General features: G+C 37.3%; 1 protein-coding gene across 1 annotated transcript; it reads left to right on the forward strand.

The window, feature by feature from the left end:
* The first annotated feature begins 2,183 nt into the window (after positions 1-2,183).
* Positions 2,184-14,457, forward strand: LOC131298132 (pleiotropic drug resistance protein 3-like). Its single transcript, XM_058323440.1, has 24 exons — positions 2,184-3,060; positions 3,180-3,300; positions 4,517-4,590; positions 4,711-4,795; positions 5,001-5,160; positions 5,256-5,332; positions 5,447-5,500; positions 5,590-5,680; positions 6,225-6,526; positions 6,603-6,884; positions 6,977-7,287; positions 7,372-7,532; positions 7,612-7,715; positions 7,797-7,950; positions 8,051-8,149; positions 8,309-8,379; positions 8,463-8,795; positions 9,025-9,315; positions 10,863-10,946; positions 11,150-11,283; positions 11,418-11,645; positions 12,685-12,856; positions 12,942-13,196; positions 13,690-14,457. The coding sequence occupies exons 1-24, from the start codon at positions 2,552-2,554 to the stop codon at positions 13,954-13,956; spliced, it is 4,419 nt and encodes a 1,472-aa protein (XP_058179423.1). The 5' UTR covers positions 2,184-2,551; the 3' UTR covers positions 13,957-14,457.
* The last annotated feature ends 1,160 nt before the right edge of the window (positions 14,458-15,617 follow it).

A 15,617-nucleotide genomic window follows, 5' to 3' on the forward strand; every position in this document is an offset into this window, starting at 1 on the left:
TTCACAACATAGTAATCAATTCCCTAAATCTATGTAGTTTCCTAAGTACTTTATTTATTTAGCTTATTATCAAGGTTTTATTCTATCGCTAGAACAATCCTGACATATTGCCAATACTAATTTGGTGAGAATGACTCGGATTGAAGCTCTAGTGTCATCTTTTGCTGGAATTGGAAAATCTACAAAGATCAGGGCCACAATTTGATTCGATTAAACAAAAGGTTGGAATTTAAAAAATTGTACATTCTCGAAAAGCAGTGTATTCTTTGTTCTAATCCATAAAGATTACAATATCGGATAATGCCATTATATATTTAATCCTGCATAGATATGCTTGCAAGTGGGATAATTTTCTTTTCAACCTAGTTTTTTGTCGTAATTCTAGAAATTAATTATTCATCTCGATAAGAGAAGTCGATAAAAATGTTGATTGAGGTTACAAAAAAGCTCATATAAGATCACGACACTAAAAATACAAAAATACATTCTTCTGGTAGTTTTTTCGTCTTCAATGGAATTTTTTTTCTTTTGATTATGATTATTTACTTTTTAAACCCATATCGTCAATACAAATGATTAATCCAAAAAACATAACGTGAATCTAACAATAATACAGAAAAATTGAACAGATGCACCAAGGCAGATGTTAGTGCCACAGGAGTTTAATTTGGAGATGGCCATTTCTTACCCGACCCATCCCGATCCGTCAAACGTATAACAAGTCTAAATCCGCCCGCGTTGTATTTTGACTTCTATAAAATGGGTAAAACCGCGTTAACTCATATACGTACGGGTTTAATAATGAGTTTTTTTTTTTTTTTGATCCGCGGTTTAATAATGAGTTCAAAATGGTTAAAACCATGTTTAACCCATATATGAAATGAAATCCTCATTCTCGAAAGCCTGGAAGCATCGCCAATGGAAAGAACAATTTCCCATTGATTCTATACAACCCTACACTACCCTCTACCGAATCAACCTCACCCCAACATAATCTCTCTGAACAAATCCATAACTCACAGCTACAATCTCGGCCAACTGGACACTGCCCGCCATATATTCGATAAAATGTCAAAACGAACATTTGTCTCATGGAACGCCATGATTTCTGGCTACTCGAATTGGGGACAACTCAACAATATCTTGCTTTACTTCACGCAAGGTAGAACAGATTTCAGTTTACATTGTCCGTACTGGTAATTTTTTGTAGTTCTGATATTTCAGAGGTTTGTACTTGCAAGAACAGGAGGGGAAAAGGAAAAGGGAGGTTTTTGGGAACGAGTCGGGTTTTATCAACTCTAACCCATGTCAACCCGCGCCAGCCACAATGGTAGTAAGATAGAATTGGGTGATGGCTGGGTACAAAGATGGTGGTCGGTTCAAAGGTTCTGCGGTTGTGGTCGTAGTTAAATCTTGTCCTGCGTAGAGAGTTTGGGACTTTGGGTCCAGGTTAGATTATACTAACGGAGGAGAAAGAAGAGCACGGGAAGCAAATGGTTTACGGTCCTCAAAATTAGTCGAGATGCGCATAAGAATTAGTAGAGATGCGCGTAAGCTAGTCTGAACACATGCTAATAAAAATAATAAAATAAAGAAGAGTGGACCAGTGACTGCAGGGACGGAGGGAAAGGGGAACACGTGCCCCCTCTCGAAACTAAAATGATTTTGTTATATTTTCGTATATTTCGCATAATTACAAAATTAAGTGTGCTACTACACACAAACAAGTGCATATATCTTGAAAATATACATATAAAACTAGTTTTATGTTTCAATTTTGTCATATGGTGCATTTATACTTGTTGATTTTCGAATTATTTATCTACTTGGATCGATTCTTTCTTAATTATACTTATTTTTAACCGTCTAAGAGCAATATTTTAAAATAATATCATTAATAAAACTTTATCGATCATTCTAAAACTTGTCGATATGCATGTAAAACATACTCTCATATTTTGTCTGAGATTTTGTGCTTATTTTTACATAATTTAAGTGAAAATATGTGTCATATATTTTCGTAGTTTGTATTGCATGCCTTAATTATGTAACGATCTTATTGTGGTTAACTAAAAAAATAAATTTTCGATACTATGATTAACAAGGTGCCTCCACTAAACGACATTTCTGAATCCGTCCCTAGTGAGAATGGTTGGGGCTGGGGGTTAAAGTTGTCCTTGTCACACTGCATTCATTGTCGTGGCACTAAAAAATATTTTCGTGGCATTAACGCCGTCCCTAAACCAATACGAAAATTTAAGAAGCATGGATCAGCCAATAAGGGTATATACTATAAGATTATGAAAATCAAAACTACCGTTTGTGCATCTGCGCGTCCGCTACGTTCAGCCACAAAATAAACAAACAAACAATAACAACCAAACACTCCCTCATCCAATCAACGGGCTTCAAGTCCGGCAGTTTACTTATATAGACCACAGTCGAATCACAAACACAACTAGTCATGAGTTGGCCGATCCAGTTGTAGCATCTCAGAGTTTTGTCCCAGAGCATGCTGTCTTTTGTCGACACAACTGCCAGGTAAAACAGAATGGAACAAATAACAGATGACATAGAAATTATGGAAGTGGGGGAGATGGGAAGCGGCAGCGAAAGGTCATCCTTGCTGCAGCAGCATCTTGCATCGAGTTTTCAAACTAATTCTGCGACTGCTTCGGATGGAAGGAGTTCGCCTGCTTCGGATAAATCGACTGCTACTTCAGAAGGAAGGAGTTCGACTTCGACTATTTTCAAAGAAGGAAGGAGTTCGACTTCGACTATTTTCAATGGAAAGTGGTGGTTCAGTGAACATGGTAGAGGAGATCACGAATTCGAATATGCTGCTATCAAGACATTACCCCCGACGGTACAACTAAGGACATCCTTATCGTATCGCGCCTACTTAAGCAGCGCAAAGGATAACAAGGGGAAGAACATAGCGGTGGTTGATATCAAAGAGCTTAGAGATGCAGAACGGCACTTGTTCGTCGACAACCTATTGAAGAAAATCGAAGATGACAACCACCGGTTGTTACGGAAAGTTAGCCAGAGACTAAACAGGTAACCCACTTTTCTACAGCTTTGGTATGTAGAATTTTCATATGCAATCAAACAGAGGTTGGCTTTAATTTGATATATAATCTGCTATGACATAATGAAGTCGGCCTTTGCATTGTTAGGGTGGGTCTAGACTTCCCTACTGTGGAAGTGAGATTCAAGAACTTACGTGTAAAAGCAGAATATCTACCTCATGAGGAGTCAACACCTACTCTTTGGAATGTCCTAAAACGCATTTTCTCAGTAAGTGCTTCTTTTTAGTACTTTTTGATGATGAATGTGATCACTCATTAATTACTTGTGTTGAGGAATCTTAGTCTCACCTTTAATAACAGTAGCAAGGGTAAGAGTTTTAGTCTTAGCATAATGGTATCGGTATAATCAAACGATACGTAGCGGGAATCAGGTGTAAAAGTCGCGTTAAAAACCAAAATGACCAAAACCATTACCATTACCATTACCATTAATCCATTTCACATACAAAATGACCAAAATTCCGTTATAACTCTTATAAATGTCCAAAAAAGAACCCACTAGATTTACAAAATGGCAAAAACACCCTTAAGACCCTTAGGTTTTAGAATTACCAAAATCTAACACATTCAAAATGACCAAAATAACCCTACATGTAAAATGATCAAATACCATTTCTTGTTCTTTTGAAAGATCAATACCATTTCTTGTTCAAAATGACCAATATCCCTACATATATAAAATGACCAAAATAGCCCTATGGCCCTTATGTTGTAAAATGACCTAAATACCTGTATAGCCCTTATGTTGTAAAGTGACCAAAATATGCCTAGATATACAAAACAGCTTTGCTAGAGGTACATACATCGTGTACATATGCATTTTTTACCCATCTTAGGTCCCATAAAGTGATCCGAGCGGCTCATTTTGTTCAAATGGGTTGTTTGGGGCCCCTATGAAAAATAAACTCTGTCCGAAACCGGTAAAGACATATATGAAACATCGAACTTTTCTTCATAAGTTAGGCCTAGATTATGAAGCAAATTAGATGTTTTGTAAACATTTTTATTGATATTGGATTGAGTTTATTTTTTACAGGGACCTTAAATAAACAATTTTGAATAAAATGAGCGGCTCAAATCATTTTTTTAGGACCCGACATGCGTGCAAAACGCGTATGTACGCGATGTATATACCCATCCAACCATTATAAAATTCCCAAAATCTTTCTATAGACAAAACCATCAAATACCCAAGGGTATTTGGTTCATTGGGTATGTAGGGAAATTTTGGGTCATTTGGTATATAAATTTCGTAGTGTAAAATGACGGTACAAATTGGCAAACATCATGTTCGGTGTATCTAACTTGTTTAACTAGTCAGAATGTCTTTTTGTCCTGGAACCAGTCAAGCTTCTTCTCTAAGCTAATTGTCCAGTATTTTTTGTTAATACCTCAAGCCTAATAAGATGTATAATGTTGAACAGGTTTGTACACTCAATTGTCGGGCCAACAACACCAAAATTCTACAAGATGTCCAAGGCATTCTCAAGCCTTCAAGGTTGATCTTTGAAATTCTTTTCCATGAAACTCTTCATCTGCATGCAGTTAGTTATTTGAAAACAGAAGTAATAGCTTTTTACTTAAACTAAAATTCCTGCTTCACTTTCTTGTTTGGCAGGATGACATTACTACTTGGACCACCAGGATGTGGTAAAACTACTTTGTTAAAGGCAATTGGAGGCAAACTAGATCAATCTCTTAAGGTTTTCTGTTCCTTCCCTGTCAGATTAATAAACTGTCCACATTCGCACATTGCTATATAAAAAAGGAGTCTCTGACTTTCTATCGACCTAAGATAGTAACGAAAGTTAGGTATGCTTTCTTAGTAGTCAAATAGCTAAGAAACAAATGACTGATCACTATTAAGAAATAAATCACTTAGCAATCCTCATGTGATTTTGATTTTAGGTCACTGGAGACATCTCCTACAACGGTTACAAGTTGAATGAATTTTTACCTCAGAAGACATCTGCTTATATAAGCCAATATGATGTTCACATCTCGGAAATGACTGTGAGGGAAACACTAGACTTCTCAGCATGTTGTCAAGGCATTGGAAGTGGGAGTGGTAAGTGAATCAATTGATGTTTAGCAAAAATCAATCGTGATTCTTATGGTTTCATAATGGATTGATCTCATGACAAATCTGTTCTGTTGTGAAAGAAATCATGATGGAAATCATTAGAAGAGAGAAGGAAGCTGGAATTATCCCTGACCCAGTTTTAGACACATATATGAAGGTAAAGACCCGTGAATCAGAACAACACATGTTTATAGTTTCCTACACTAAGAAAAGCAGACACAGCTTTGTCCTCATCCCTACTATCTATATTAAAGGCAAATTGTAATGACAGGCAACTGCTATTGAAGGATTAAACAAGACGCTTCGAACGGACTATATTTTGAAGGTAATTCTCTTCATAAGAATGAAGAATCACTCATCACTTAATAATCCTTGTTTAATCTACAATGCTTCAACAATGTTGCGGCAATTCAGATCCTCGGGCTGGGAAATAGTGCTGATACAATTGTGGGTGATGCAATGACAACAGGAATCTCAGGTGGCCAAAAAAGAAGGTTAACAACAGGTTGGTTAACAAGCAAATCTGTGTCTTTTTTTTTTGGACTAGCAACTAGCGTAATATTCTCAATCACAAAGAGTAAAAGATACATAAGAGAAACAAGGGAACAAGAAATTCACAAAGGGGAAAGTCTTGGAAGGGATAGAAGCAAAACCAAGCAATAATCCTAACTACAGATGACTAAACCCTCTTCACCGACTAAGAATCAAAATCAAACGAATTCCCTCAAAAGCAAGGAGAAATCAATGGTAAAAAAGAACGCATTACCCACTGGAATTCAAGGTCAACAAACTGATCAAAAATCATATTGTTGGGCTCCAATCAAATAACCCAAAGTTAATCAGTACATTTTGGCACAAGAAGTCAATGCCACCCACATAACATCCACCAACTGGAAATCCAACATCATTCTGATGAAGCCAAAGAACAATGCAAGAACATGTGATTAAAAAGTTCCTCATTCCTTCAACATATAATACTCTATTGAGGACAAAGATACAATGCCCCATTTATTCACAGCGATCCATCTTTAAATGTATTCATCTACCAGGGGAAATGATTATTGGCCCGATAAAAGTCCTCCTCATGGATGAAATATCAAATGGATTAGACAGTTCAACCACTTTCCAGATTGTTACTTGTCTACAGCAATGGACACACGCCACAAGATCCACCACTCTACTCTCTCTTCTTCAACCAGCGCATGAGATATTTGACCTCTTTGATGACCTCATCTTGATGGCAGAAGGAAAGATTGCATACCAAGGACCTCGCGATAACGTCATAGAGTTCTTTGAGCATTGTGGTTTCAGGTGCCCACCAAGAAAAGGCATTGCAGATTTTCTCCAAGAAGTATGTTTATATCTATTTATATGCCTATAATAGTTGATATGCAGGCATGTCACAACGAGTTTGTACATCTGTGCAGGTAGTTTCCAGAAAGGATCAAGAACAGTACTGGTATCATACAAACCAAGCTTATAATTACATCTCTGTCAAAGATTTCAGAAATGAATTTAAGAAATTTCATGTGGGACGGAAGCTAGATAAAGAACTCTCTCAGGATTTTATCAGATCTGACTTTTACAAGAATGCTTTGTCATTCAACGTCTATTCTTTGAGGAAATGGGAACTATTCAAAGCATGCATGGCTAGAGAATGGCTTCTTATGAGGCGCAACTCATTTGTTCATGTAGTTAAATCTGCACAGGTAAGCAATAGTTTGTCCATGTGTTTCAGAAAATTTGTGCCACGGATCGCTTGAGATCTAACAATGATAATCTGGAAGTTTCGTTCATGCAGCTCGTAGTCATTGCCCTAATAACAATGACAATGTTTTACACACGGGTGAACATCAATTTGATCCAGGCAAATTACTTCATGGCTTCTCTATTTTATGCACTCATGAGACTTATGACCAACGGAATTACGGAATTGTCAATGACTATTTCCAGACTCGCTGTCTTCCATAAGCAAAGAGATATGTACTTTTATCCCGCATGGGCATATACCATTCCAACAGCTATTCTTAAAATCCCCTTTTCATTTGTCGATGCTTTTCTTTGGACGGCTCTTACCTATTATGTCATTGGTTACAGTCCCGAACCAGAAAGGTGTGTTTTTCTAGGCCAATTCTTCAGCTACATAAACCGAGTAGTTCCCTCTTGACTGAATTGATGTCATATATGACTGCACAGGTTCTTTCGCCAACTCATGATTCTTTTCCTTCTACATCAAGTATCAATATCATGGTTTCGCTTGGTTGCTTCTGTGTTCCCAAATCCATCCGTTGCTACATCTTTTGCTCTCTTCTCCTTAGTAGCAATGAGCTGTTTTGGAGGATTCATAATCCCACAACGTAAGACCATTCAGTTATGGCTTTATCTTAATTTGTCTATAGGAATCAATGGACTCTTATGCTAACCTGGTCATTACAGCTTCTTTGCCTACTTGGCTGAAATGGGGCTTTTGGGTTTCTCCATTAGCTTATGCTGAAGTAGGTGCTTCTATAAATGAATTCTTGGCTCCAAGGTGGCAAAAGGTGATTCTAAAAATGTAAAAAAGTTGATAAACATAAGTTCACTTTCATTCGACTGCAATGCTCATCATTCTCCTTTTACAGGCTTCACCTTCAAATGCTACAATAGGGAATGAAGTTCTAATGGTCCATGGCCTGAACTATAGTGACTTCTTTTATTGGATATCAGTAGGTGCATTGATTGGATTTTGGTTAATCTTTAACATTGGTTTCACATTTTCATTGAGCTATTCAAAGCGTAAGTTTCTCCTTGCCACACATGTATAAGAGTATGAAAGAAAAATTGTTCAATTCTTTTGATACTAACATTTATTAATTGAAAAAAAAAAATTGTTCAGCCCCAGGAAAATCTCGAACTATTATTTCCCATAAAAAGTCCTTAGAAGAGCAGCTTCATTTTGCTTCTGCCAATGCTTCTGCAAAAGAGAAAAAGAAAGGTAACTGTCCACATTGTATACAACCATTAAGCTCCATACCCTAATCTTTTCTTCACATGTTGCTTGCTTAAAGTGAGGGATATGCCACTGAAAAATAACGTCAACAAGTTCAAGTCATTGTCGTAATGCAACAATAATAATGATTTGATAATTCCACAGGAGTGGTGTTATCATTTGAGCCGATGACGATAACATTCAACAATGTGCAGTATTTTATCAACGCTCCTAAGGTAACTGCAATATCCAAGTGATCGTTAATTGCAACAACAGCTTGATGAATTCAATTGACCAAATGCATCTACACATCTTCCAGAAAACAGGAGAACATGAATCCAAAACGGAACGGGTACAGCTTCTTAAAGATGTCACTGGAACATTTAGGGATGGAGTTCTTACAGCCTTAATGGGTGCTAGTGGAGCTGGTAAAACAACACTTATGGATGTCCTTTCTGGAAGGAAAACTGGCGGTATTATTGAAGGTGACATTAGAATTGGAGGTTATCCAAAAGTCCAAGATACCTACTCTAGGATTTCTGGTTACTGTGAGCAAAGTGACATACATTCCCCACAGGTTACAATACACGAGTCATTGACATACTCAGCTTGGCTACGCTTGCCACCAGATATTGATCAAAATACAAAATCAGTAAGTTAACTTTCTACTTGATAGTCACATGAAGTGGTGTTAAGAAAAGAGGGAAAAAAGTTCAATTCCTGAGATAAAGTCACGCAATGCCTGCAAAGAGACATTAGATGAAAATTTTACTTTGCTCTGCCCATGCAAATTCTTTGAAAAAAGCATCATGGTAACAGAAACCAACTGTTTTTTTAATCAGAATGTTGCTCATATACTGAGGTAATTTTGTATGAAACAGGAATTCGTTGCAGAGGTTTTGCACATGATGGAACTTGACGGCATTAAAGATGCCTTAGTTGGCTTTCCTGGTGTAAGTGGCATTTCGAATGAGCAGCGGAAGAGGTTAACTATAGCTGTAGAGCTTGTTTCTAATCCATCCATATTATTCATGGATGAACCTACTACCGGTCTTGATGCCAGAGCAGCTGCTATCATCATGCGGGTTGTAAAAAACATAGTCAATACAAGGAGGACAGTGGTGTGCACCATTCACCAGCCAAGTATTGACATATTCGAGGCATTTGATGAGGTAATTTACAGTGGATCTCAATGTAGATAACTTTTATGAAGTCCGGATAGAACAACCATACTAGTGCCCTCCAGAACAATCACTTCAATGTACCGACATATGAAGAATGCTTAACAGGCGACCTACTTTTTATTGGATAAGAACATATTTCCTCTTTTCGGTACAGGAGAACACCATCCATAGAAGAGTGGTTAAGTTTTGAACTTCCGACCTTTCCTAGGAGAGTATTGGAGTAATGCTGCTTAGCTTACATTGTCCAAACAATTTACTTCACCTAAGGTCTACAACGAACAATGCGCAAGCGAAATATTGTAAGCCAATAAAACCAAATATTTTAGGCCCAGTACAGGAAAATGTTTCCAAGTAACTTTGTTCCACAAGACCAGGGTGATGCATACATGCAAAAGGTTCCCCAGTGGTGGCCGAAGTTGAAAGTACTCTGTTTAAAGTGTGGGATCACAATATCTAGTTTAGCCAATCAATCTGTTAGATCGGTCTTTTGTATCAACTAGCGTCGGGCTCAATACTGATCATCATATTCTATCAAAATTTAATGCCAATATTGCATTTAGGATGTTGTTAAAGAGCTTATTAAAACTTTATGTTGCCTAATAAGGTCAATTCTCTGAATCAACATCGATGGTCTTCATCATATTTGTCATATGTCTTTTTATTCATTAACCAACAAATACTTTAGGTGCACTAACTTTCTCCGTAAGTAATTTAAGTTTCGTTCAACACTGTTATTTAATTTTTCATACTGCCTCCAAATACTTTAATACTTGGGTGCCCACACGACCAAATTCGGATTTTGATTTGTTTAATATCTTCCATTATCAAAAAATGTACTAAAATTTGGTATATTTTTTGCATATAACTTGATATTTTTTTTCTATTGTCGGCACTGAATCAGTCGTGCAAAGCAGAGTACATGAAAATTTTCTGAAATTTGTGAGTAAATAGATCATATAGTTTAACAAAGTACAATAAATTAGGCTCGATAAGTCTTCAAGCGAAGTAAATATAGTTATCTTATCGTGTTTTGTATGCAATTTTTTGTATACATTTTTGTCACCGTTGAGTTAAAATCCTGCAGCCGCCGCTAATGGGCCCCAATACTAAAAAGATGTTAGTCGCTTCCACCATCTTTTTTTCATAGTTACCACAAAACTAAATTTCGCGGGTCCTAGTATAGTTATAAAAAGTTAAATATTGTATCTTAAGTTTGATATTGAGGGGCCGTTAAAAAAAAAAAAGTTTGATATTGAGGGTTCCACGAAGCTTGACTAGTTGGTGGGTCCGAGTGTTGTGATGCTAATCTTAATCCTAAAATTTTGCAATGCGGGACCCACACCGCCCACCCAATTTTGACAAAGAAAAAGGCATGCGTCGTGGTCTTTTACTATGTGCAGGAGAAACGCATAGTAGGCTAGTAATTGTCAAAAAAAATCCCAACTGATTGAAAGAAGTAAACCATTCAATTGTTTAAGCATCTTTCTGTAAGTATTCAAATAAACTGATTAGTAAACATTTGATGTTTCCTGCAGATAATATTGATGAAGAGAGGTGGACAAATAATATACTCTGGGGAGTTGGGAAAGCATTCAAACAAACTGATTGAGTACTTTGAGGTAGGGAAAATTAAACAAGGGTACAGTGCAGGTCTTTCAGCGTTATCCACAACTATTCCAAACCTGATTCCTTCCTTTAGAAAAATGATATTGAACCCAATTCGTTTATCAGGCAAAAGTGCAGGAAAAGCAATTTCCATAACTGCTATTTAATCACAACCGAAGTAGTATGATCGTCAAACAACTACATTACTTCTTAGCAGGCTATTCCTGGAGTGCCCAAAATTCGTGAGAATTACAACCCTGCAACATGGATGTTAGAGGTTACAAGTCCATCTGCAGAAGCTCAACTTGGTTTAAACTTTGCCCGTGTCTACGATAAGTCTAGTCCATGTCGGTAAGCACAAATGCATAATTGGTGGATTGTTTGCCAGATTTGATACAAAAACATAAAATGCTACAGCCTAGCAATCTCATTTGGTTAGTTACATTACAAACATGGAACTCAGGTTATTGCTTCGTTCTATGTAGGAACACCAAAGAACTCGTTCGAATCCTAAGCATACCAGCAAAAGGTTCAGCAGAACTATCTTTTTCTACAAGCTTTCCACAAAATGGATGGGAACAATTCAAAGCATGTCTCTGGAAACAAAACCTGTCCTATTGGAGGAGTCCTAAGTATAACATAGTGCGCTTGGTGTTTATTACCATGGTATCTTTGTGTTTGGGAGCAGTGTTTTGGCAGAAAGGAAGGGAAATGTTAGTTAGCATTTTTTTCCTTCTAATTCAGTTTGAGTTCATTATGGCATCTCAGGAAGCTCTGAGAAGACGGTCTTCGAATTATTTTTTAATGTGTGTTGCTGAACTTAGTCAGACAGAAGTTTAGACCTTAACTCAATCTAGTTTTACATCAGAACTGCTGATCAAAGTATAATTGGTCTTTGTCAAGGCAGTGTTGCTACAGGAGAGCTTATTCCACTCTCCTATAGCAATGCTCCATAGGCCTTTCCCATCACACACATTAGTGTGGGGCCACACATTGTGCGATGGAACCCACAACAATTTTTGGTGGGGGGGCTCTTAGAGCATATTTCTAGAAGCATGGAATAGTTTTCGCTGCTACAGATACTCCACAGAGTACCGAATATTGTACTCCACACTCGCTTGAAGTTAGAGACCCACAAAATGATCACTAGAATGTGGGGCCTACACTGTGAAGTACTTTACTTGGTAATCGGTGTTTTGTGGAATATCTGAAGCTTTATTCTTCCCGAGGACTAGAAAGAGAATCGCAAGATGACAAAGGCATGTTCAAATGATCACTCATCATTGTGTTCATACCAATACACCTTTTATACACCTAACCAAAAACCAAAGGAACCTAATCCATGCTTTAGAAACTTCACGATAACATTAAAGAAAATGCTGCATCATACCTGATTCACATATTGCACTTCTACATCCTGTAAGTTTCTTTCTGAAATTTCCCACACTACCAACTAGGCTGCCTACTCCTAAGCTTCCAAAAAGTCATATTGCCCATCACAAGGTCCTGACTGGTACCATCAATGCCCAATTATTGTCTTCTTGAGCTATTTGATTTTGGAGTAGACCACCTAATCTCGTGCTAAAATGTTAAATCTACTGCATTTTGACCAAGGAAACCATTATATTAAGCAGTAATATATAGCATTCAATATGGCTTGCACAAAATTATTATGTAGTTTATGACTCGGATTGACCTCCGCTTTATTTCAAATAAACCATGTGAAGTGCTAATATGATACTTGTTCTCCAGAAATAGCGAACAGGATTTGTTCAACATTGCAGGAGCAATATTCATTTTCCTACAATTCTTGGGAATAGGGAACTGCTCATCTGTTATATCATTTATAGCTACGGAACGCCCAGTTATGTACAGAGAGAGATTTGCTGGAATGTACTCCTCTTGGGCATATTCATTTGCACAGGTGCATAAATATTCATAAGCATGTGTATGATCAAAATCCAAAACATGAAAGAGTCGCTAAGTTTTTACTTCGGCTTACATTTCAGGTGACGATTGAGATTCCATATGTGTTCTTTCAAGCACTTTTATTCGTCCTAATCACATACCCAACCATAGGTTTCTATTGGTCAATCAGCAAGGTGCTTTGGTATATGTACGTGATGTTTTGTACCATGTTGTACTTCACTTACATTGGCATGTTGCTTGTTGCGTCGACACCAAAAGTTCAACTTGCATCTATATTGGCCAGCTTCTGTTACACGATGACAAACTTGTTCGCTGGGTTCCTCGTGCCTGGACCGGTAAGACAATCTAACTCAATAATCTTTGTTGGCGTTCATCGCTTTTCACAATCCCCATCACTTGAATGCCTATGAGGCAAACTTGATAAGAGCAAGACTCTATGGCCATCCAACTTTGTGGATGGTACACTTGTCACCTGAGTACATGTAATTTACTTTCCCAACTGAGTGGGAAACTAAAGTTATCTTGAACTTGGAAGCAAATCAACATCAAGGGGTTTGGCCAAGTGGGTATGAGAAAGCATATGAAGGGCTTGCCTCCAAGAAGTTGCAAGTTCGAATTCCATGAAGGCCAAACATTCCAAATCTTGGAGCTACTGGAGGTTTGCCTGATCGTTAACTCCAGGGCCTGGGAAATAGTCGAAGATGCACGCAAGCTGGCTCAGACATCGGATTATCAAAAAAAAAAAAGAAAAAAAGAAAAAAATTGGAAGCAAATTGAAACACATTACTGCTATATGATATGACTGATTTTATTTTATTTTTCTTGCAGAACATTCCAAAATGGTGGGTTTGGTTTTACTGGATATGCCCAATGTCCTGGTCTCTAGAAGGCATTCTTACATCACAATACGGAGATATTGAGAGAGAAATAAGTGCATTTGGGGAACAAAAAGCACTCAATGCCTTCTTAGAAAGTTATTATGGGTATCATCATCACCACTTGGGTGTTGCAGCATTAGTTCTTTTTGCTTTCCCACTTGTCTTCGCTACTTGTTTTGCATATGCTATAGCGAAACTGAACTTTCAAAGGAGGTAAGAACACTGCCATTTTAGTTGTGGTACATGAATCAACATCACCAGTTTCAATCACTAGATCAGCAGCGGTGGCGACAAAAGGAAATCCAATGGAAGCGGTCGGGAGGCAAACCAAATGGAGTTTCCTCTTGATCGGCAGTGGTTAAGGTGTTTCTTGGTGGGGGTGGTTCTCGAGAGCAGTGAGATTTTCAAGGTCCTCCCAAGCAATGTGAGCCTTTTGGGGGTGTTGCTGCTTGGGTTTTCAAGTTTGGCACAGGAAGCATATTGTGGACAGTATTTTTCATTCTCATTGCTGTTTTATCGTCTTTAAAAGAATCGAGAGCCTGGGCGTTAGGATGAGTTTTTGCGAGTACAATTTTGTAGTAGCAGAGTCTGTGTCTAGTTTTCGAAACTCTCTCAATGGCTCAATGCATTTCTTTTCATTTCGTATTGATTTTATGAATGAAATTTTGTTTACCAATCAAAAGAAAAAAACTGTTGTGATGAACTTCAACATTAAAAAGTGTATTCAGTATGGCGTTCTTGTGTATTGTAAATGCAGACATGAATTATAAACTAATCACTTAAATTGATTGTTGCAAGTGAGTTACCATCTTTTAAAAAATTGTTTCAAAAGTTATAAAGAACATTCTGTAAATTTATTCATTCTTTATGGTGTTAAATAATTAACAATCTCAATGAACCCAGGATCTAGAACTATCATGATAATCACAACACAATCATAAAGCGGAAATTATAAAATCAAGAACGACGTACCCGGATCCATTTATGCGTGACCCGATAATTAATTGAAGGACCATAATTTTACTAGAGCATTAAGCCCGAGGTGGAAGACGGATGTCTCTCCCTTGCCTTTCTTTCTAGCTGTTTTAATATATCAGCTTAAATTGATGAACCTAGACTCTCTTTTTTATAGTTAGAGAGACGATTGGTTTCCTTAATGAACATTATACCCACTTCCCATCAAAGTAGAGTCTATTTAGGAAACAATTTCTTGACCAATAAAATAAAACAATATTTAGAAAACAACTTCTCTATTTGATCAATAGAATAAAACAAAGATATGGAGAATTCTATTAAACTCATAATCAATATGCACCATATATAAAATAGGTGGGCCACCACAATAACTAAATTAAAATTTAGTCTTACACATTCCACAGGTTGCAAATGTCCCTATTTTCTGAGCTAGGCTTAAAGGCTTTATGTTCCTCCAAGAAAGAATGCAGGGATAGCAGTGCTAATCAACAAACCAAGAGATGAGGGATCTACTGATCTTTGTTGGAATAGCCTTCTATTTCTTTCACCCCAAACATGATACAAAGCTGCAGCCAAAGAGATTTTTAAGATTGAGTTTCTGAAACCTTTACCCTTAGTGTGCAGAATAAACCAAATCTTTCCAACTTTTAGGCCCCTCTCCCCTACCGCCTTGCAAGGAAAGAAGTAGGATTTGGAACCACGCCATGGATTGACCCATAATTGAACGTTGATTTCTAATTAACGAATTTGTGGAGCAATAATTGACGGTGTTAGAGGAGATAAAACCGGAGAATATCGATAAGATGGAAGTGAGTGTAAGAACGTAATCCAATCAAAGATCTAGTCTAATTAATTTTGTCGATTTGAATATCGTTCTAAGCATTCTAGTCATACTTTTAGGTG

Source organism: Rhododendron vialii, chromosome 8a (assembly GCF_030253575.1).
Source record: "Rhododendron vialii isolate Sample 1 chromosome 8a, ASM3025357v1".
NCBI classification, from domain to species: Eukaryota; Viridiplantae; Streptophyta; class Magnoliopsida; order Ericales; family Ericaceae; genus Rhododendron; species Rhododendron vialii.